At 39.1% G+C, this 23,828-nt stretch overlaps 2 protein-coding genes and 1 long non-coding RNA gene across 12 annotated transcripts in view; 1 reads left to right on the top strand and 2 right to left on the bottom strand.

Moving 5' to 3' along the window:
- Positions 1-23,828, bottom strand: part of myh9b (myosin, heavy chain 9b, non-muscle) — a 798,697-nt gene that overhangs the window by 672,374 nt on the left and 102,495 nt on the right. For 5 of the 10 annotated variants that reach the window (XR_015479894.1, XM_087242931.1, NM_001440945.1 and 2 more), the window contains 3 exon segments: positions 23,357-23,465; positions 23,096-23,268; positions 20,008-21,498 (listed from right to left, as the gene is read on the bottom strand). The exons of 3 other annotated variants lie outside the window; for them this stretch is intronic. Coding sequence is in view for 4 of the 7 variants with exons in the window: in XM_087242931.1 (XP_087099057.1) it covers positions 21,390-21,498; positions 23,096-23,268; positions 23,357-23,465 (391 nt within the window). In the remaining 3 variants the exon portion in view is untranslated. 10 annotated transcript variants of the gene reach the window in all.
- Positions 1-23,828, top strand: part of LOC147845431 (uncharacterized) — a 65,852-nt gene that overhangs the window by 16,690 nt on the left and 25,334 nt on the right. The window lies entirely within an intron of this gene.
- Positions 820-17,076, bottom strand: slc25a38a (solute carrier family 25 member 38a). Its single transcript, NM_001076602.1, is given in 8 exon segments — positions 820-1,370; positions 4,379-4,545; positions 6,973-7,141; positions 9,565-9,744; positions 12,446-12,530; positions 12,619-12,743; positions 16,675-16,735; positions 16,929-17,076. Coding segments are annotated over 7 exon segments (864 nt in total). The 5' UTR covers positions 16,690-16,735; positions 16,929-17,076; the 3' UTR covers positions 820-1,247.

Consider the following 23,828-nt stretch of genomic DNA (forward strand, 5'->3'; position numbering starts at 1 on the left):
AAAATTTAATTTCATTACATTTAAGAAATTTAATTACAAAATAAATTGAATAAAAAACTTAATTAAAAATAAAATAATAAAATTAAAATAAAAAATGAATTTATTAAAAAAATTTATTGAATAAAAAATTTAATTAAAAATTAAATCAAATAAAAAATTTAATAAAAATTTATTAAATTAAATTACAAAAATAAATTACATTTAAAAATAAATTAAATTAAAAAATCTATTTATTTAAAAAGAAAATAAATGTAATTAAATGTAAAAATAAATTTAATAAAATAAAATTAAGATACAAATTACACCAAACAAAATTAGTTTCAAAACGAGGATTTTTCCAACAAAATAGGCCGATCCACTTTTTTCTGGCCAACTGACATCTATAATTAATAAACATAATACAAAACATAAAACGTACAGGCCTACATGACATAAATGTACTTTAAAAAAATCTACAACTGTTTGCCCTCAATTAGGAGAGCAAAGCTTTTGAGTTTTTAATTTTTTTAATTTATTATATTTACTATAATTTACATTTTATTTACACATTTGTTTATATTTATGTATTTACTTTTAATATAGCCTATAAACTGTTCAATTGAAACATATTCAATGTATATGATATGCCCGTCCACCACGCCACTCTATCAGATCAAAAAACACACCTTAAAGAAATGATTTTCCTCACTGACTCATATATTGGGTTGTTTCGCTTATTTTAAAGCATTTGAAAATTAGAGAAGTTACTAAAAATCTCATTCAGATAGGCTGATATGATTCTGATGGTCTGCATAGGAAAAAAACACAATGAGACATAAGTTTAGGTGTTTAATCATTTTATTGAATTTTATAAAAACACTGTTGAGCTCATCTGTCAACCAAACTAATATTAAACAACACAAAGCAAACATGACCGTCATCTCAATGCTGTCAACAAACACCTCAGACAATACACTTATTACAGCATACAAATACATTCAGTGTTATTCAGCTACTCTTTAGACCAGAGCTGAGACATTCAAGTGCATTCACAGCTCAGCATCAGTGTTACAGGACTATTCATTTGGACAGAGAGAAGCAAAGCCGCCTGATTCCCGCCGGATGCAGGAGTTCGCTCACTCATGCTCTCGTGTTTCCCACCTATATGATCCCCTGAGGCGAGGATCTCACCGGATGGGCCTGTAAACCGCTGAACATCCAGAACAAACCTCTCATTCAGTGTGTGTGATGATGTGCTTTGGTGGTTTTCAGGATTTGAGCCCCATCTGAGCCATCAGCTGCTCGTACACCGTCCACGCCATCGCCGCCATCATGGTTCTCCGGAGAGAGCGAGGAACCGCGCCGCGGAAAAACCCCACCAAACCGTGCTCCTGATGGACAGACAGACAGAGAGGTGCATTTTTAAAATCCTACTTTCTCACTTAATCACTGTGCTCTGGCTTAGTCCCTGATTTATCAGGGGTCACCACAGCAGAACGAACAACCCCCCAAAACACAAAGTTCCCTATACATTTCTCTAAAATCTATATTTCTGTTTAGGGCAGCGCAGTGGGTAGCACTATCGCCTCACAGCAAGAAGATCGCTGGTTTGAATATCGGCTGGGTCACTTGGCATTTCTGTGTGGAGTTTGCATGTTCTCCCCGTGTTGGCGTGGGTTTCCTCCAGGTGCTCCGGTTTCTCCGCTATTGGCATCACAGGCTCATTCTGATAACGTAGTCTCGTAGATGTTTCTGGAGGCCGCGAGTTATGTAACCGGAGGTATGTATGGCTGCATTTCATTTTTTAAGTGAATGCTCTGGGGCTAATGCTAATGCTAATGCTGTGGGGATAGTGTGTGTGTAGCTTGTCATGTTTGTCGGCGGACTTGAGATGCAGAGAGGAGTTGACCTTGACGACGACGACTGGGTTCGAGTCCGGGGAAGAGCGGGTCCAGAAATCAGGTAGGACAAAAAGAAAACAGGGTGAATAACAGGGTGAGAATGTGGTGAAATCTGAAAACGTGGTAAAAATATGACGAGGGCTTTTCTTTTCTGGACAGCTGTTGTCAATTGTTGGCTGGGTTTAGGGAAGTAAGCGGGCGGGCGGGTAAATCGGTAAAATTGGTTGGGTTTAGGGAAGGAGGAGGGTGGGTCAGTCGATTGGCCGGTCGCCTAGTCAGTCAATCATTCAGTCAGTTAGACAGACGGTCGGCCCACAGCGGCCTCTAGTGGGTTTACGTGAGAACAGCGGGCGTGACCGGCACTCGCGAGAGACATTTGAGATATGAAAAAGTGCACACAGCGAGCCCGCGAAAACAAAAACTGCAAAAATACGTACCTCCTGGGACGTATTTCGCGGTCTCCAGAAACATATCTGTTTGTATATGTTTTCCCTACTATGAAAGTCAGTGGTTACAGGTTTTCAACATTCTTCAAAATATCTTCAGAAGGAAGAGTAAAAAAATAAATAAATAAAAAATACTAATGTTTTGCTTCTTACACTTTCTTTACACACCTGAAACTTATGAAGCACTTATTCATTGTTGCTCTTATAGTTGTGTAAATTGCTTCCTTGTCCTCATTTGTAAGTCGCTTTGGATAAAAGCATCTGCTAAATGACTAAATGTAAATGTAAGAGTCAAAAAGAAACCATTTGAGGGAGAGTAAACGTTCATTTTTGGGTCGACATCATCAACAAGTGTTTGTAGAAATCTGTTTTGTGTGGTTTAGAAATCCCGTATGTCACTCACGCTGCAGCATGATGAATCAAACAGCTGTGAGCTGATTAGATGAGCTGTGTTTATATGTGTTGTGTTGGCATGGCTGAACTCTTTATCAATGCACCATTTTACAACCATCTTATACAGCATACACTACCAGACAAGAGTCTTGTCGACTATACATGTTTTAGGAACAGCAAATAATAACTAGACTTCTGGTTGATGATTTGGTATCAGAAGTGTCTCATATTAAAGGCAAAGGCCTCTAGATTTAGCTTATTTGAGCACAATAAAACATGATCATGCCTTAATTATTAATGATTTGATTAGCACAGTAAGGTCTGACTCTGCTTAGACTAAAGTCTTGAACAGAAATAATGTCCAGTATAGAGTATAAAGTCCTGCTGCAGTGGAGACAGAATGAATATGGTGTCTGACTCCATCATGAGCTTGGAGGACTGCATCCATACATCTCTGCACTGACTCAAATCACTGATTAATAAGACAGACTGAAAGACAGCTTCATCCATCAGGCTGTCAGGAAGCTGAACTCTCTCCCAGCTCTGCTCCCCGCTCCCTCCCCACGCACCTCCTCCCCTCGCACCTCTGGACTCTGACACACATACACACACACACACACACACACACTCATCTGCACTGGTCACTTTATGCAGACACATATACTACCTCCCAATATGTCACTGTCACTTTATCACAATTATCATGTTTACAAGTTCTTTTTGCACTATACTGTTTTTTATCTGCACAACTCTGGTTTACTTTGCACTCATTGCTATATGCCCTTAATGTCACTGTATTGTTTACAATTTTTATTACATATGTATATTTGTTAGACCACATTTATGTGCAATGTATATACTGTAAATTTTCTTTTTTTCTTAAACTCTACTATTTTTTATATATATATATTTTATATTAATGTTAAGCACCTTGGGTCTGAGAGTAACGCAATTTCGATTCTCTGTATGTCTTGTACATGTGGCTGAATTGACAATAAAGCTGACTTTGACTTGACTTTGACTAATAAAGTCATCTGGAATGGAGAAAGCGTTTCTGCAGGACTCCCAGAGCTCATCAGGACTCTGTGTTCATCTTCAACGCCTCCTCCTTCGTGCTTAATAATGTTCATGTCTGGTGACTGGGCTGGCCAATCCTGGAGCAGCTTGCTCTGCTTTCAGGAGCTTTGATGTGGAGGCTGAAGTATGAGGAGCGCTGTCCTGCTGGAGAATTGTCCCTCTCCTGTGGTTTGTAATGTAATGGGCAGCACTAATGTCTTGATACCTCAGACTGTTGATGTTGCAGATCTCTCACATGCCCTCATACTGAATGTAAACCCCAAACCATGTTTTCTCCTTCACCAAACTTGACTGATTTCTGTGTGATTCTTGTCTCCATGCGGGTTCCCGTATGTCTTCTGCAGTATTGATGATGATTGGGATGCAGTTTAACAGATGATTCATCAGAAAAATCCACCTTCTAACACTTTCCCAGATGATCAACTAGAAGTCGAGCTATTATTTGCTGCTCTGGGATCGACCACAAGACTTTTTTTCATCAGGTAGTGTACATTCGCTTCGTTTATACAGTAAACCCCCTCAATCAGGGTAAACTCAGAGTACAGCATGGTCTCCTTTGGCCTTCTTAGGGGAGAATGTTACCTTGTAAATGTAGCGCACCACATCTGATGTCCTGCTGAAGACGTCTGGACTCACTTGAATGTGAGTTTTGACCACATCAGCCGGCTGAGTCAGAACCGAGGCCAGAACACCAGCCAGAACCCCACAGCTGAAGTTGGCCACTGGTGCGTAAGACGACTGGCTGATCTCTGAAACACAGAGATACAGTATATCAGCACATGTCACACAACGTTACACAATGACTTCCTGCTTGAGCCGGTCAGAATGACTGGACTGCTTGCTTATCTCTGTTATGAAGAAATCTCTAGAGCAATGATCCTGCTACTGTTATCTCAGCAGACCTCTCTAGACTGTACAAACATGAGATATAATATGACATACTCTTTTTTTATTGACTCTCTAACTTTATTTGCATTCTCACTATAAAATAGCATTTGACTATAAAATGTGTGCATGTTCTCCCTGTGTTAGTGTGGGTTTCCTCCAGGTGCACCGGTTTCCACCACAGTCTAAATTCATGCGCTATGGGGGAACTGATGAACTAAATTGGCCGAAGTTTATGAGAGTTTGAATGAGTGTGAATGGGTGTTTCCTAGTACTGGGTTGCAGCTGAAACTGTCATTCATTCATTCATTCATTCATTCGTTTATTTATTCATTTATTTATTCATTTATTTATTCATTTATTAGTTAATTTATTTGTTCATTTATTTATTTATCCATTGATTGATTGATTCATTCATTCATTCACTTATTTACTAATTTATTTATTCAATCTTTCATTCATTCATTCATTCGTTTATTTATTTATTTATTTATTTATTTATTTGTTCATTTGCTCGTTCGTTCGTTCGTTCGTTCGTTTATTTATTTATTTATTTACTTATTTATTTATTCATTTAATTATTTAATTTATTCATTTATTTATTCATTCATTTATTCATTAATCTATTTATTCATTTATTTATATATTTATTCATTTATTTGTTCATTTATTTATTTATTCATTTATTTATTTACTTATTTATTTATTCATTTATTTATTTAATTTATTCATTTATTTATTCATTCATTTATTCATTAATCTATTTATTCATTTATTTATATATTTATCCATTTATTTGTTCATTTATTTATTTATTCATTTATTTATTTACTTATTTTTTTATTCATGCATTCATTCATATATTTATTTATTCACTTATTTATATATTCATTAATTTATATATTTTGTCATTTATTTATTCATTCACCCAATATTCATTCAAACCCAAAACAGATCATTGAGAGTTGACTTTGTCCTCAGAGTAAGGCGGACAGGGAAGATGTCGTACGACTTCCATCTTACATACACGTAGTCAATCCATTGTTTAAAACACCAGGTAAGAAAGTGAATGCCACTTATGTATTTGTTTTGTTTTTAGTTCAGAATAGGTAAGTTTACGGCGCTCGGCGCTGAAGATTTTTCTTTTCTTTTTCCTTTCATGTTCTAGTGAGGTAAGGGTTTTGCTTATGAGTTAGAATTGTTTTGTTATATTTATTTCTTTGATTTGGCTTCACTGGCGTCCCCTTACTCTTGAGTTGACCTAATTTTGTTTGATACTTTGTTTAATTTGTTACTTTATTATTGTAAATATTTTTCTGACTGTATATATATTTGGGCATTATTCTGATTTCACTTTTTTGTACATTAAATCACTTTTGTTGGCAGTTTTGTTGATTGTGTCTTTTGTTTTCACCCATCATCTTGTGAAGGTACCACACCTCTTAAATGTTATTACTTTTACCCTAGACTAACATCAAAGAGGTTGTAACAGTATTGTTCAGAAATAACTGCTTTCACTAACAGGAATTAGCTTTTCATTTGTTTACAAACAGCACATGTGCCTTTTTTGGGTATTCATTGGCAAAGTTGTTGCATTCGCAGTAGAAACTTTGCCTTTACTCTAGAATTGCTGGCTTCCCCTGAGAAACTTTGCATTCTGCTTTTTTTCGCTCCAGTAAATTTTGTTTCATTGCCCATTGTGCATTAATTCCATCTGTTAGCTCCATATGCGTGACGCAGCTCTGAGTGGCGCATGCAGTGTGCAACCCCCTTAAGTGTCCACTATTGGCCCGTTTCCACTGAGTGGTACGGTACGGTTCAGTACGCTTTTATGGCTGCTTCCACTTTTTCAGCACCCTTTCTAAGGGTACCAAAAGGTGGAGCTACAAGTGCACCTGAACTGGTTACAGAGATATTTCACAAGCCCGTGGAGCTAGCCAGAATAAAAATAAAGAAACCTCCATGTTTTAAATACACAGCCGAGGCATTACACCGTAATACTATATGCATACAATAACACACCATGGTTGACCCGAGCTCAAACAAACCTTATCGTTGTCTTAAGCTGTATGACTTTACTGTAGACATATATTCGAAGGAGAATGACGTCGACCGAAACTTTCTGTCATACACCACGCCCACCAAAAGAGTACCTTTGGTAGTGGGAACGCAAGCCTGATAAAGGTGACCCGTATCGACCCGAACCGTACCGTACTGTACTGTACCACTCAGTGGAAACGAGCCATATGTGTTAAGTACGTGAACAGTATGTGTTGAGTATATTGCCAGACCTGGAGGCAGCAGGTGTTTGGTCTGGCTGTAGATCATGACGTATATCCCGGAGAACGGAGCGTCTCTGAGCATAGTGGCTGTCAGGCCAGAGAACAGAGCCTTCGGTCCCTCCGTCCGAAACACAGACCGCAGCGCTCCAAACACACCGCTGTACCTGTAGCGGCCGCTCTGAAACACACACACACACACACACACACACACACACATGGAGATTTATTCATCTAGCAGACAGTTTTATCCAAAGCAACTTACAAATGAGGGTAGAAGATGCACTTGAGATCAGCAAAGAGCAGAAGTATACAGATGCCAGGACAAGGCTAATGTCTCAGTGATAGGTTTCAGTCCAGCACAGTATAGTGTGGTCCAGTATGGGTCACCCTGATCAGGCATTTCTACCACCAATGGGACCCTTTTTTGTAGACATGGTGCAAAACAGAATGTCGCAATCAACGTCATTCTTGCTTGAAAAATAAAGCCATGTCACCCTGCAGCTCAAGACCGGTTACTCACTGAAGCTAAGCAGGGCTGAGCCTGGTCAGTGTCTGGATGGGAGACCACATGGGAACACTAGGCTGCTGTTGGAAGTGGTGTTAGTGAGGCCAGCAGGGGGCGCCCAACCTGTGGTCTTTGTCTAATGCCCCAGTATAGTGACGGGGACACTACACTGTCAGTGGGCGCCGTCTTTCGAATGAGATGTTAAACTGAGGTCCTGACTCTCTGTGCTCATTAAAGATCCCATGGCACTTCTCGTATGGAGTAGGAGTGTAACCCCGGTGTCCTGGCCAAAGTCCCTCCATCTACCCTTATGATCATGGCCTCACAAATAACTCCGATCCTCCGAATTGGCTTTATCACTGTCTCTCCACTCCACCAATAGCTGGTGTGTGGTGAAGCACTGGCGCTGGTGTCCTATTTGTGAACTGCGAGGTCCCGGAACAGATCGGGTTAACAGATCCGGCGTGTCACGTAGGGAAAGAGGAGATGGGGGGTGGTTGGATGGCGGAGGGGTGTTGCGGACGAAGGACAAAATTGAAGAGCGGGGGGTTTGTCGCGGATGAAGGTGAACAGCGGATGGGGCAGGAGGGGGATTTCAGAGATGCCGGACCCGGCACAAACGAAGCCCTGCCCCTCATGATTGTGAAGCATTTTGGGTGTATGGCCACACACAGTAAATGACCTATATAAATACACACGTTAAATTACATACGGCTCATTCCCATATCGCGCCTTAGTGAACTCAAGTCAGTAGACGTGTGGCAAGCTAACGGAATTAGAGAGAGAAACCGTTCGCGCTTTCCTCACATTTTTTGACGCCCTTGTAAACAACAATAGAGGACACAGATAGACGGCAGATGCTGTTCTTCTTCTTGGCATGTGGATGCTTGTCACAAGAAGACACCAAGGTTGGTTTAAGCTCCATGGCTCATTGCTGTTTGCCATTGCTCTATTATTACACAGCCATGTCTTAACTGTGTAATACAAAATGGCAATTCTCGTGTACAATGATTCTCTGTAAACCAATGGCGTTTAGCGGCGAGTCTAGCTCCACTTGGTCCTGTTCTGTTGTGCTAGGTACCACTTAGAAAGGGTGCCAAAAAGTGGTATGGTTTGTTTTTTTGGTACCTTACGCAGTGGAAATAGACCTTAATGTTTATCATACTGAACCAGACTGTAACACTCAATGCAAAATGGCCACAAGTTAGTTTAGCAGTATTTGTACTGTTATTATTATTGAGTCACCAGCACCGTGGCTCAGTGGGTAGCACTGTCGCCTCACACCAAGAAGCTCGCTGGTTTGAGTCCTGGCTGGGTACGTTGGCATTTCTGTATGGAGTTTGCATGTTCTCCCAGTGTTGGTGTGGGTTTCCCCCACAAATCCAAACACATGCGCTATTGGGGGAATTGATTAACTAAATTGTCTGTAGTGTGTGAGTGTGTGTGTATGGGTGTTTCCCAGTACTGGGTTGCAGCTAGAAAGGCATCCGCTCCATAAAACATATGCTGGGATAGTTGACGGTTCATTCCGAGACTAAGTCGAAGGAAATGAATGAATGAATTATTGAGTCCTTGTAACAGAGTGTTTGTAGGACAGTGTCTGGTGCATATGGAGAGGAAAGAGTGTGTGTCCTACAGGTTTGAGGTGTCCAGGGTACTTGCTAACACGAAGCACACTCAGAATTGCACTGTTTTCAGAATAATAAAGTGTTTATAAAAAAGTGTCTGGTGCAGATGGAGAGGAAAGAGTGTGTCAGCTACAGGTGGTTTGTACAGCACACTCACCTGCATGAAGCACATTCAGAATCGCACTATGTCTTCAGAACAATAGAGTGTTTATTATAAAGTGTCTAATGCATATAGAGGAAAGAGTGTGTCGTCTACAGGTGGTTTGTACGGCACACTCAGCATCGCATGTTGTTTTCAAAAGTATGGAAGTTTTATAATAGTGTCTGGTGCATACGGAGAGAAAAAGGGTGCATCCCAGCATGAAGCACACTCAGCATTGCACAATATCCTCTAACACACACACACACACACACACACACAAACTCCCTCACAGAGTATATCAGTGGCTCTTTTCTTTGTCTACACACCTCGAAGCGTGTTTTGATGACGGTGACAGGCAGCATGAATACTCCAGCTACACATCTGGCTCCGGCTCCCAGCAGCACCGCCTGCAAGGGCCCCGGGGCCCCGCTGGAGAAGTAATGCTGCTTCAGAGTGAAATAGGTGCTGAAGTAGATCCCGACTCCTGGAATACAGCGCACGAACGACTGCGGAGAGACAGAAACAGACAGTATAATCAGAAGGACGCACACATTGTAGAGCTATATCACACCTTAGGGTGACTATACGTGCCATTTTTACTGGACGCGTCCAGGATTTCTACACTAAAAAAAGGCTTGCTGTTAATTAAGTATTGTTCTTTTGATCCGCGGATCCAATCCATACAATTCAAAGATTGGCATAAAGAAGAGAGTCTCAGCTTTCCATTCCATTTACGGACCTTCGAAGGCTCCGGAATCAGTGTGGTTACGTCATCACATTTTGACAACGCTGATTTGACAAAGGAACGCTCGTGGCTTGTGTCTCTGGACAAACCAGACATGATGCATTAGCTCGGTTTCCATCCACCTATTTTATGCGCATTTCACAAATGCGCTTAAAAAAATCAGTTGATGGAAACGCCATGATGCGCATAAATTTTGAAAATGCGCATAAAAAACTTATGCGCCTAACTGGGTAGGATAAACTTTTTATTCGATAAGAAAAGATGCGCATAAACTGCGATGGAAACACTTTTACCGCACAAACTCCAGCATGCACATTAAAAAGGGTCATGTGATTTTGTTAAAAGAGATCATGTGATGCTTAAAATGCATGTGAATTGGTAAAACGTCAGGCTGAGCACATTATAAAACATCTGAAATGTTGTTTTGGTCATTATAAAACGCCTTACCATTTCAGTATTAATGTTATTATATTATTTATAACCTCCAGAATCAAGAGCGCCTGTGCTCCGCGTCTGACACCTTCAAACGCCACTGCGCGCTCACTGGATTGTCTTCTAAGGCGCATTTATTTAGAAAAGATTGATGCAGCTTCTCCTACTGCAGCAAATGCAGTTTTTACTGTTGATATTTGGCGCCAGTTAATCAGGAAGTGACGATTTTGTTCGCTTTGACTCTGGATGGAAACGACACTTCATTCGCACAACTCTTATGTGATAATCCAGTTTTGCGCATAAAGTTTATTCGCATTTTTGGATGAAAACATATTGATGCATTGTCCCTCTTCCATGCCCAGATTGGTTCAAACTCGCTCTCTCTCAACCAATAATCATAGGTTTCGCTTTGTGGACCAGCAATCAGCTATTTGAACAACATGGAATGAGAAATAGGCTGTACATTTACGCACGGCTAAATATAACCCCCCCAAAAAAAATGTTTTGCATGAAATAATTCTCATACTAAACTTTTGCATGCACAACAACACAAAAACATGACACAGCAAAGACCAAGTGCTGGTCTTGCCGTTTTCAAAGGATGCAAATGACGGTGCGGCTGTTTGTCTGCAACGCAAAAGTTGAGATGCAGCAGGGTCAACACCATATGCTGGCACATAAAACCTAAGGATGCTTCATATTGAATCTAGTTTAGTTATGTAAATATTTATGGTATAGTAAATATTTATATCTATTTTTTTACTGAGGATTTGCACCATGTTTATTTGGACTTTGACACATTATTTATTATTTTCTTATTTTTTATTTGTTCATTGTAAGGGGTGTTGTTTATGGTAAATGAAAATATATTATTTGGAAAAAGTCAAACTTGATTTAGTGTTCTGTCATTTTCTAACAATCTTTCTGTTTAGTTCATTCCCAGAACTTTTGGGCAAATACATTGTCAGTAAATAAATGCACTAGTTTTTTTTCCCACTGAAAAACGCCTTAGAAGGTGGATGTAGACAAAATTTATTTTGGAAGTATAAAACATCACAGCGTGTATTTCTAAAGAAAAAAAAAACAAACTTCATGAGGTTTTGTTTGTAATAACTAGAAAATGCCACTTTTTTAAAAACCCGTTTTCTTAAAATTCTGGAATATTTTCTGTCTGTTCATGTGTTTCTGGACCAAAAAAAGTTTTAGACTGGACCTTTAAATGATACAGATTAAAGCTTCAGGTTCTCCTGTTTCAAATAATATATGACACTTGAGGCTGACTGCTAAAATAACAATAAAACTGCTTAAAAATATTAATAATATAGGTCTATTAGGTGCCCACAAATACCTCTAGGTCTTTAAAGGTTAAAACATAGTAAAGATAGGAAGTGGGTTTCTGCACACACACACACACACACACACACGCACACACTCTCTATAATCTGCTCTTTTACTCCACTGAACTCCATTTAAAAGCCAGAAACTCTTTAGCAAAGGTCTATCTGAAGGGTTAATGCTGCCAAAATTACTAATTCTAACTCTTTCCAACAGGGAAAACCAGCTACAATCAAAAATGTATGACGATATGCATGAATAAAGGCTTTGCAATCAAACAATGAGATTATAATGGAGGTCAAAAACAGTCGAGAACATGATGAAAGCGTAGTCAATTTGAACAAAACACAAGGGTTGAATATCTTTTATGTCAAAAATAATTGCAATATTGGGTAAAAATCATGTTTCTGTTACATTTACGACTGTAAATATATTAAAAAACACAGTTTTTTCTTAATAATTTGCATTGTTAATTGTGATTGTTCAACTTCAAATGTGATTCTGTCAATAATAAAATGTTTCTGAAGTCTCAGATTTGAGATTGTTGTTCTGTATGTCAGCCAAATATTGACCTGTCCTGTCCTAATAAACCCTACCTGAATGGAAAGTTTATCTATTCATCCTTCAAATGAATCAATCTCAACACTGATGACTGTTGTTTGTGGTCCAGGATCACATCTGAATGTGTTACTCACCGGTGAGACGCCTCTCCACAGCCCGAGCAGCTTCTCCGTCCGCAGCACATTCACAAACACTGTGACCATCCCGACCCGACCCGCCCTGAGGCACAGAAAACACACAAGATAAGGCTCAGTCCAGTCAGACTGCACTGCATGCGTCGGTCACAGCGCCCCGTATGAGCACTGACCCAGGCTGGACACCGCTGTGTAGGGTCTGCAGGCGTGTTTTCACCAGGTCCAACGGCTGGAAGAGCAGCGTGGAGCACGTCCCGCTCAGAGAACCACACATGAAGGCCTTCACCGCTGGATGAGCCTGAAACACACACACAAACACACACACACACACACACACACACACACACACACACACACACACACACACACACTAGTCAGACTGATGATCATTTAAAGCAGAGGTGTCCAAATGGTTTTGTATGAAGGGCCAATAACTAAATATCTTTGAGAGCCGCAGGCTGAAGGTAAATACAACAAACTACACTCAGCGGCCACTTTATTAGGGACAACGTAGTAGTACCAGGTTGGACCCGCCTTCCTTTAGAACTGCCTTAATCCTTCGTGGCAGAGATTCAGCAAGATACTAGAAATAGTCCTCAGAGATTTTCCTTCATGTTTACATGATAGCATCACGCAGCTGCTGCAGATTTGTCGAATGCACATCATAATGCCAATCTCCCGCTCCACCACATCCCAAAGGTGCTCTATTGGATTAAGATCTGGTGACTGTGGAGACCATTTGAGTACAGTGAACTCATTGTCATGTTCAAGAAACCAGTCTGATAGGATTCACGCTTTATGACATGTGTTATCCTCCTGTAAATAGTCGTCAGACGATGGAGACACTGTGTTCATAAAGGGATGGACATGGTCAGCAACAATACTCAGGTAGGCTGTGGCGTTGATGCTCAAATGGTACTAATGTGCAAACAAAATGGAGAGCAGGAGGAGTCTGCTAAATTGTATTAACTAGCATTAAATCCTTTTCCCCATCTTTCTGAATGACACGCCAACTTTACTACAGCCAATAAACTCACAGTAGAACAAAAAGCCACACCCACTGCATCAAAACGAAAAAAAAAAAAAAAAAACGATAGCAGCTTTTCATGGGGTGGGGGGGGGGGGGGGGGGGGGGTTGGTTGAATGGGGGTTAACAAATCTATCTACAAATCTACAAATCAGATGGGCAGATTTGGATTAAAGATTACCAAAAATAAACCAAAAACAAATTAATTGTTAACTTCAGCAAAAAATAAATAAATAAATAAATAAATAAATAAATAAATAAACAAATAAATAAATAAATAAAAATGAATTAATAAAATATTTCATGTGGACTTTATTTTATTATTTTAATTTTGTAAAAATGACTACCCAGGTAAAATAAATGTTTTAAAAATGTTCTTGTTCAATTTTATTGTAGTTAAGAGATAAACTTATTTTAATAAAAATGACAAACACTTAACTGAAAACACTAATTCAAAATCAAAATGATGATAATAATAGTGACAATAATGGCAATAAGTTTAATTAGGCTGTAAGACTGAAAGTAAATGCAGTGATTGCTCAAGCTGCTGATATGCCTGTCGCTGTGGTGTAACGCGTGATTCAGCAGATCTGCAGTTTTCTGTGTCGATGATCTTTAAGCTGAGTGTGTTTGCTTGGCCACGCCTCTTTAAACAAACGCTATGGAAACCGAATGTTAAACAGAGGAGCGCTTCACACTGACCAATCAGAACGCAGGAAAACAAGAGGCTCGGCTAAAGCCCGCCCCTTACCAAAAAGATTCGCCTCAGTAAATCACTCGGAGTAAACAACAACACACTCTCGGAAATGATCTCCGAAAACAGCCAGAGACGGATTTTAAACGTTAATTTAGCTCGAATAAGTGATCATAAATAATAATAAAGTGTTAAATATGTCGAGCTGAGACGTCATTAACCGCCTCTGACAGCGCAGAGTGCGAGTATGTACAGTCAGTCCCGCTATCAGTAAGCAGATAACACCGCTGATACCAACCTACAGCAACTGATGTGACCGGATCAACACAGAGGTCAGAGTTCGTGGAACTGCAGATATTTGACTGAATGTCCACATCATTAACACACTCATTACTGACAATGACAGCCCAGACAGTGAGATAAAACATGAATATTTCATGAGTCATCGAAAAATATATTGAATACCTCATATGAAAAATACTACAGTAAATTATAGTAAATAGTGCTGTTTTTGAACCATACTATGGTAAATTTAGTATTAAGCAAGTTCTTCTGGTAATTCTATAGTTGCTCAAACCTGAGGTAATTCTATAGCTGCTATATGATAACACAGCAGAATAATAACTTGGATGTTTGAATAATTCTGCATAGAGAGCCCAAACAGAGAGAAAAGAAATACACTTTTGTTCATATTTTCCAGAACAACTGACCACAGAATTAAAAGACCAGAGAAATATCAATCTGTAAACATGTTCTGTATATTAAATAAGGATGGATGTGACATAAAAAAGTCTGCAGGTTTACAGTATACAACATGCACTGTAGAAATTCTGCCAATTAAACTGCACAAACCCGAAAGAAACAACGCTAATCAAAAGAATAAGAGCTGGCTCTCATCAAAACAAAAATGATTGGCTTTATTTTATTTAATATTTTCACATTTATGAGGGAAAAGTGTCGTTATGGATGTGAGCGATTTGAAATTGGCACTTATTCGACCTTGGTAAATCAAATATAATAGTTATAAAACATTGACAGATGCATTTTTGAGTATTTCTGAAGTACTGTAAAATACTCACTCACATAAATAACCCAGAAATGGTTTCCACATTTTGGTAAAAACCTTGGAATTTGCACGGAATTGCTCTTTAATATATATATATATATATATATATATATATATATATATATATATATATATATATACACACATCAGTTCTGTCTGGTTCTTGAATCTGATTGGCTGGTGGCCGTGATATATTTAAGTAATATCAGCACCCGTACAGCCTATTTACCCTTTGTGTATTACTCCGCCCACATACAGCCAGCAACAAGCAGACACTACAGATCTAAAGTTTAAAGGATGCACGCTCAGCTGATTAACTGTCAGCTTATGATTTGAATCCAACGTGGAAGAAAGTAGTTCCTCATGCAAAAGGGTTTTTGAGACTCTCAATGTTTGATTTTGTTTTTATATACACATTTATTCCGTCAAACTGTTGTATAAGCGCAATATCACACTCGTAGCAGTGCAATATGGCTGTATATCTGCACTAAGGCAACGCACGCCTCCCACCAGTCCCAATATACAGCCATATTGCACAGCTCGTGTGATACTGCTCATATATACACACACACACACACACACACACACACACACACACACATATATATATATATACATATATATATATATATATATATATATATATATATATATTTATATATATATATATATACATACACACACACACACACATATATAGTATGTGTATATATATATATATATATATATATATATATATATATATATATATATATATATATATATATATACTATAGTAAATTACGGCAAATGGTGTTTTTGATTCTGTTCTTTTGATAATACAATCTACTACAATATTTAACTTACTAATGTATTTCCTCCATTTTTACAGTAATAAATCTGCATTTGATGAGGGAAATAATTAAGATATATGGATTATTAGTTGAACAATATAACATTAAATGTCTCGGTTTTACGGTGTTGTAAGATCATTTAGGGAACATAAATTTAACGTCCACACATGTGACAGGTTTGCAGACTCACCACAGAGAACTCCACGATGTGGATCCGTAGTTTGGTAAAGGATAAATGGGAAATTTTGTATTAAGTAGGTTTTAGTAACTCTATAGCTGCTATACGGTAACAGAGCAACTAATAACTTATTATTGATGTTTACATAATTCTGCATAGAGAGCTCAAACAGAGGAAACTATACATATTAATAAAATATACCCTCATATTAAAATACCATAGTGATTTATAGTAAATGGTGTTTGGGATACAATAGTTTTTAATGCATTCTGCTACAATATTTACATTACTAATGTATCCCCCTCATTTTAACAGAAATAAATCTGCATTTAATGAAGGAAATAAGATATATGGAATATTAATTGAACAAAATAACTCGGTTTATTTATGAATATTAATGTCTCGGTTTAATGAGAGGTTTGCAGACTCACCACAGAGAACTCCATGATGTTGGTCAGTAGTTGGTCCTTCAGCTTCTGGAACAGCAGTGGTCTGAGGATGAATGAGCGCATCTCTTCAGTTTAACACAGACTTCACGTGACCTGTTTGTCTCTCTTTAACACTGCTGTTTATTATTCTGCCGGTGTGCGGCGTGACTCTCATCATGTGCGCACGGCTGATGCTTTCAATTAAGACAGGAGTAATTTAGTCAGGAATAAACTTCTGAAGTAGAAGATAACCTCACCTCTTCTTCAGTGAATCCGGCTCTGATAAATGGGGTTGTCGATTAATGATCCAAAATGTGAAATATACTTTCCTTATAAGAGTACTGACGATAGGTGAAAATAACGGTGAGACTAGTGAAGTTCAGTAATAAAGCACTGCTGGCCTGTCCTCACGCGCACGCGCTCTGGCAGGTATAAAAGAAAAGGGGCGGAGTCTGGCGCAAGGTGCGCGTTAACTCCAAATGATTGACAGATAAGCAGACAGAACGTGCAGTGACAACATGAAAAAGCACACCGAATAAAGATGTACAAGATAAACAAAGTACAGCCTGTACAACACATTAAAAGCAGCACATTAGCCTAGCTGAAATTGTCCAGCAAACATTTTTTAAAATAAAATATGTGTAATAGATGTCTAAATATAGACCTCTAGGCTTAAACGAAGCTAAATTTGGGCTAGTGGAAATCTAATAGGTGTACAAGAACAGCCCAAAGCCATCAACTGCAGTGAAATGAATGACTACACGTGTGAAGTCTGTCTATTCTGTCTGATTGGTCTAATTTGGGTTATTATATTCTATATATATCTATCAGATGTTCACTGACAGCCCAGATTTAGCTCATGGTATTCTTGGGCGTCTATTAAACGCGAAATCGCTTGGTGTGCGTCCACCTGTAACTGAGAACTGTGACATTCACAGCAAATCTCAGAGCTTCTCTCTCAATTTTTAAATTATAGTACACGTATATAGGTTATCAACGCAATTATAAACCCACACATTTAAAATGTGCAAACTTGTTTCACTGGAAAGCAGATCAATCCACTCTGAACCAGTTTGGACGCTCAGCTCTCGACGGTGACGTGATCTGCGTGCGCGCTCTTGTGGTAGAATTCAGGAACTGTCAAAAGACGCGCGGGCCGTCATTAAACACGGCTAATAATTAAAGACTCCTTATGAAATCTGTTAAAGCTTTAATAACATTTACATACATAGCCCATAATAAATGAGAACAGCCCTTACAGATCGCTTTTATATATACTTGGGATCCGTGGTGTAGTCCTTGCTATAGGCACGTATACATGCTTACTTTTTTCCATGAGCTGTTTGGGTATTACCACTTCTGAGGATCAATAATTGAGTATACCCACTTGTTTTTCTGATTAAACTTCCCTAATTTACATGTATTTGCGTCCCCTTTAACTGTATACCAAACGGGTTTTTTTTTAACTCACAACTTAATTTGTTAAGATGTGCCTATTTCTTACAATTCTTACTTAAAAATATATATATGACACATTTTTCTTTGTTTACCCCAAAAGGATCTGATCCTGATCCACCCTAAAATTAAAATCCTAAAAATCGCCTCTGTAAAACAGTATTTCACATTTGTCTTAATTGTGCCGCTAGTGAACGACACTATACCGTATATAACACTAAAAACAATTAGGCAAACACTACTCATAAATCGCGTAACACTGTGCGATTTAAAAGGGTAACTACTTGTATATAATAGCGACAACAAAAGACAGACTCCTAATAGTTTGGTTTAAAACAAGCATGCACGAATGTGACAATTAAAATAATTGCTGATTGATGTTTAAAGGAACCTATAAAATGTAAAGTAATAAGCCAGTAAAGAAAGTAAGCTAAAAAGCTGTCTTTCCATGTATGCACAGGCCCTTTTGAGTTAACTTAAATACAGGTTACTGATGTAAAAAAAAAAAAAAAAATTAATTAATAAATAAATAAATAATAATAATAATAATTATATATATATATATATATATATATATATATATATATATATATATATATATATATATATATATATATCGTTTCTTTGCCTACTTTCATTTACAATTTGTGTCGGGTGTAATAGTACACCACCTTTTTTTCTAGGACTACACCACTGCTTGGGATGTAAACAAACAAAATAAATAAATAAATACATAAATAAATAAATGTAAGGCAAGCAACCCTCAGTGAATATGCTAGGGAAAATTAAATAAGATTTTAATAAAGGGGAAAAATAAAGAGAACCATATATATTTTTTTAATTTAGTTGTTATTTTAGAATGTATCATCTTTTCCTAGAGATGTTAGGGAACCACACGTATTTTAATGAATATACCTATTCAATAATGCTGTTTTGTTTAAATGCTCCAAAACATATTGTCTATGTCCACTGAGGAATGTATTAAACATATTCATTTTCAAAGCGGACTGTACTCATTTATGCAATATACACTCACTGGCCACTTTATTAGGTACACCTTACTAGTATTGGGTTGCACCCACTTTTGCCTTCCGAACTGCCTTAATCCTTCGTGGCAGAAATTCAACAAGGTACTGGAAATGTGGTTTTCTGCTGCTGTAGCCTATCCGCCTCAAGGTTGGATGTGTAGAGATGCTCTTCTGCAGACCTCGGTTGTAACGAGTTCTTATTTGAGTTACTGTTGCCTTTCAGCTGGAACCAGTCTGGCCATTCTCCTCTGACATCAACAAGGCATTTGTGTCCATAGTACTGCCGCTCACTGGATATTTCCTATTTGTCAGACCATTCTCTGTAAACCCTAGAGATGGTTGTGCGTGAAAATCCCAGTAGATCAGCAGTTTCTGAAATACTCAGAGTAGCCCGTCTGGCAGCAACAACAATCCCACGTTCAAAGTGACTTGAATCCCCTTTCTTCTCCATTCTGATGCTCGGTTTGATCTGCAGCAGATCGTCTTGACCATGTCTACATACCGAAATGCATTGAGTTGCTGCCATGTGATTGGCTGATTAGACATTTACGTTAACTAGTGGTTTGTCAGGTGTACCTAATAAAGTGGCCGGTGAGCGTATGTTGAAATGCAGAAAGATTTTGGAAAATTTATATGAATTAATTATATTATAATTAACTATATTAATCTGACATAAACACTCATATCTATAATTAAATTATAATAATATTTTTTTATATTTTTATTTTTATAATAAAATTAAATAATTAAATAAATAATAATTAAATAAATAATTTTAACATTTTCAATGATCTGTACCACGAAATACACACAAACAGGATCAACTCAGGAGCTCAAACACTTTCTAAAGCGGTTTTGAAAAAGCCATTTTATTGCATATTATACCAAAGATTGCTGACAAATCTCTCCAGATATCATTTATGAGCTGCAGAGACAGAACACAACATCACAAGGTCATTATAGGAAGACAGAGAATGAGTACGAGACATGCTCAAGCTATCCTTACATAATCAAGAAGAGTAATGTCCTCTCACTTCCCAGCAGTGTGAGCGAGAAGCAGAAGCCGAGCACGAGCGTCCAGGAGGGAGATTACGGCAAACCGATCAGATCCTTTGTACAGGTCTTTGTGTGAATATCAGAAACAGAACACTTTTAAACCTTAATGGCGCGAGATTTAAGTCAGTTTTATTACATTAATAGACTCGCTTGTCAGTGGAGCAAGCATTCTGACTGACTACATTCGCAGTGAGAATAAGGTGAACGTACATCCCGGAATGTCAAACGTGATGTCACAGAATTTTAAACGTGATCAGAGGTAGCCATGGAAGCCGCGTTCCATATTCCAAAAGAACTCCCGCCATTTCCGTCCGTGCTCGGCGCGTACAGTGTGTGCGTGAGAGAAACCGTCAATCAACCTCCACCTTCATGCCCTGAACATTAACAAACACACGTATAAGACGGACAGGGAACATCCCAAGAGAAGATTTAAGGCGATAGTGCATAGTGCCATGTCTAAAATGAGTTCGTGCATCGCTTACTCCATCTTAAATCCTTCAATCTGCTGCAAATTTTAAAAACAGGACGCTTTTATTGCTCAGAGCAAACAGGCACGATTTATTCCCCCCCCATTGGATTTGCATATATCTACGGTGGTGTGTCAGTCTAATATTTCCTGTGCTGGCTCCATTCACTAAATAGCCCAAAAAAGCATAACTGTAAGCTGCTATCTGCAATTATTACCATCACAATCTTTTATTTATCAGAGAGAGAGAGAGAGAGAGAGAGAGAGAGAGCAAGCGCTACGTTCATCCTTATACCATTATAAAAACGTAGGAATAAAATACAGTTTCGTAGAAAGCAAGGTTGCTTTGGTCCCCTTCAAATAACGTCTTTTCTTCACTTCTTCTGTTTTAATCTGACACTTCAGTTAGAAAAATAGATCCAGAATTCGGGACGATCACTGGCGGAGCGCCTTCATACAAAAAAATAGCACTCCGCACCTCTAATCTAGACAATGAATGACATGAAACACAATTTTGGTCCTCAGTGTGAGCGGAGCTGTTGTGTGTGATTGTCGAGAGAACCACTGAGTGTGTGTGTGTGTGTGTGTGTGAGAATACACTATGGCACTAAAATAAGATCAAAATGAAGACTGGAGAGGGATTCTCTGAGTTTGTAAAGGACGTCGTGGTCCAGGACTGTGTGTGTGTGTGTGTGTGTGTGTGTTGGCTTCTTTCACTCTGGTTTGGGTTCTGGAGTTTCGCTCTTGGCTTCGGGATCTTCATCGCTCTCGATTCCTGAGCGGCTGACGATGCGGCGCATGGTGAAGGGCAGATCTCCACGTCTGCACACACAAAACACACACGTTATTGAGACAGAAGACTAGATGCTGCTGCTGACCTCTAGAGCAGTGGTCCTCAACCACTGGGCTGTGGATCAATTGGTATCGGGCCGCACAAAAAATCCTTACTTCTGTTTTATTGACAGTATTATCCGAGTCTGAACGAGCGTTTATTTTGATAAATGACCGTATTCTCTTGCTTACATAGCCGGCAGCTAGCTTTCTGCAAGTCGCTCACTGAAGCTAAGCAGGGCTGCACCTGGTCAGTACCTGGATGGGAGACCACATGGGAAAGTTAGGTTGCTGCCGGAAGTGGTGTTAATGAAGCCAGCAGGGGGCGCTCAACCTGCGGTCTGAGTGGGTCCTAATGCCCCAGTATAGCGAAGGGGACTCTATGCTGCTCAGTGAGTGCCGTCTTTCAGACGAGACGTTAAACTGAGGTCCCGACTCTCTGTGGTCGTTAAAAATCCCCTTTGTATCTATCAAATCCCATGACGGCCTCTGTCCATCATGGCCTCCATCACTCTGTCTCCTCTCCACCAATCAGCTGGTGGATGGTGTGCGATCTGGCACAATATGGCTGCCGTTGCATCATCCAGGTGGATGCTGCACACTGGTGGTGGATGAGGAGATTCCCCCCCCCATTGTGTAAAGCGCTTTAAGTGTCTAGAGAAGCGCTGTAAAGGAATTATTAATATTATTATTACTAAAATTCGATCACTTGAGCACCAAAATGTAACACACGAGCTAACAAAGTTAGCAACAACAAGAAGTCTTTGGAAAGTTTCTTTGCTAAGGGGAAAATAGCCAGTGAGGGACCCACGAGCTGCCAAGGACTGGATCTGCAATCCATTTGTTAAATCAGGTGAATCCAGCAGGTCTGTACAAGAAGATCAACTGCTGGAGATCTTAAATGACGGCCGTTCACATATCACGTCTTTTCCATGTGCAAGCTCTTATTTCCAATGGAGGCACACAGCTTGAGCGTACATATTGGGAGAGATATATTGATAGTTTTTGGGTGAATGTGGCTCAATTAGATATAGATTTACATGGACAGAGGAAAATGATTACCTGTTTAAAATGATTTAAGACCAACAACACAATATTTCAGTGGATTTAAGACTTTATTAAGGCCTAAAATTGGGTTTTCGAAGTTTAGTTAGTGTTAAAGTAAGCTGCATCAACATGGATTCACTTATTTTATTTGACATGATTGCATTCATATCAGAAGTGAACCATTCCAGAGTTTGCGCAAACCATGTATCAGGCAGATTCGGGAACGGTTTGCAGGTGTGCTCCAGAGTTCAGAAGACAGTGTTCACACACTAGCCAAACAAACCCAACTTTTACGTCAAAAGAACCTGGGTGCCTAGAAGTCCTAGTGTTAGTGCACCCTTAAATATTTGAAAAACTTGCATACAGCACCTTTAGGCTCAATTAGAAGTGCTGCTGCTGTTCGGCATTGGCTAAAACGTAATTTCATTTTTAGTCATAAATAAAACAACGTCCCTATTTAAAAAATAAATAAATCTATATATTTATTTCTAATCATGCTCCACATTTTAAGTTCGTGCACTAATCGTAATAACACCCGTACCTGAGTTTGCTCTTGAGGCTGTTGACCTCTCGGTTCATGGCGTCCGCAGACTCGGTGGCGTCCTCCAGCTCTCTCTGCAGTTTCCTGCGGTTAGCATTAGCCCGCTGCGCCTCCTCCTCAGCCTCCTCCAGCTGGCGCTTCAGCTGCTTCATGCGGCTGTTCAGCTTGTCCGACTGCACACACACACACACAGTCTCAGTCCTGCTCCAGCATCAGCAGTGTGTGTGTGTTTATATCGAGTAATACAGTGGGGAGCCTCACCTGGTCTTTATACTGCTCTGTGTTGCGTCTCTCATCATCCACCTGCAGAATCACCTCCTTCAGCTTCTTCTCTGTGCGACGCACCAGTTTTGAGGCCTGCTGTCTCTCCCTGAACACAAACACCAATCAGAGTTTATTACCTTTAATGTATGAGTCAGTAGGAGACTGATGTGCCTTCAGCCTGTGTGCATGTCTTGTTTGATCGTCCAAAAATAAAAGTAAACATGTGCAGTACATGTTTAGATGTAAAACGCTTCTGTTGCTGATTTGCATCTCCATTAAATAAAGGACAGAAGAAGTAGTTGATTATTAATGGTATTGTTAACTGTTGGTGGTCTGACTGCCCTGCTGAAAAGTCCAGCTTAAATCAACCTAGGATGGTTGGCCGGTTTTAGTTGGTCTACCAGTCTGGTTTTAAAGGGGTTTTAACCATTTCCAGGCTCGTTCCCAGCCATTTTCAGCCTGGTTTTAG

The sequence above is a fragment of the Danio rerio genome, chromosome 3 (assembly GCF_052040795.2).
Source record: "Danio rerio strain M-AB ecotype USA chromosome 3, GRCz13ab, whole genome shotgun sequence".
NCBI lineage: Eukaryota > Metazoa > Chordata > Actinopteri > Cypriniformes > Danionidae > Danio > Danio rerio.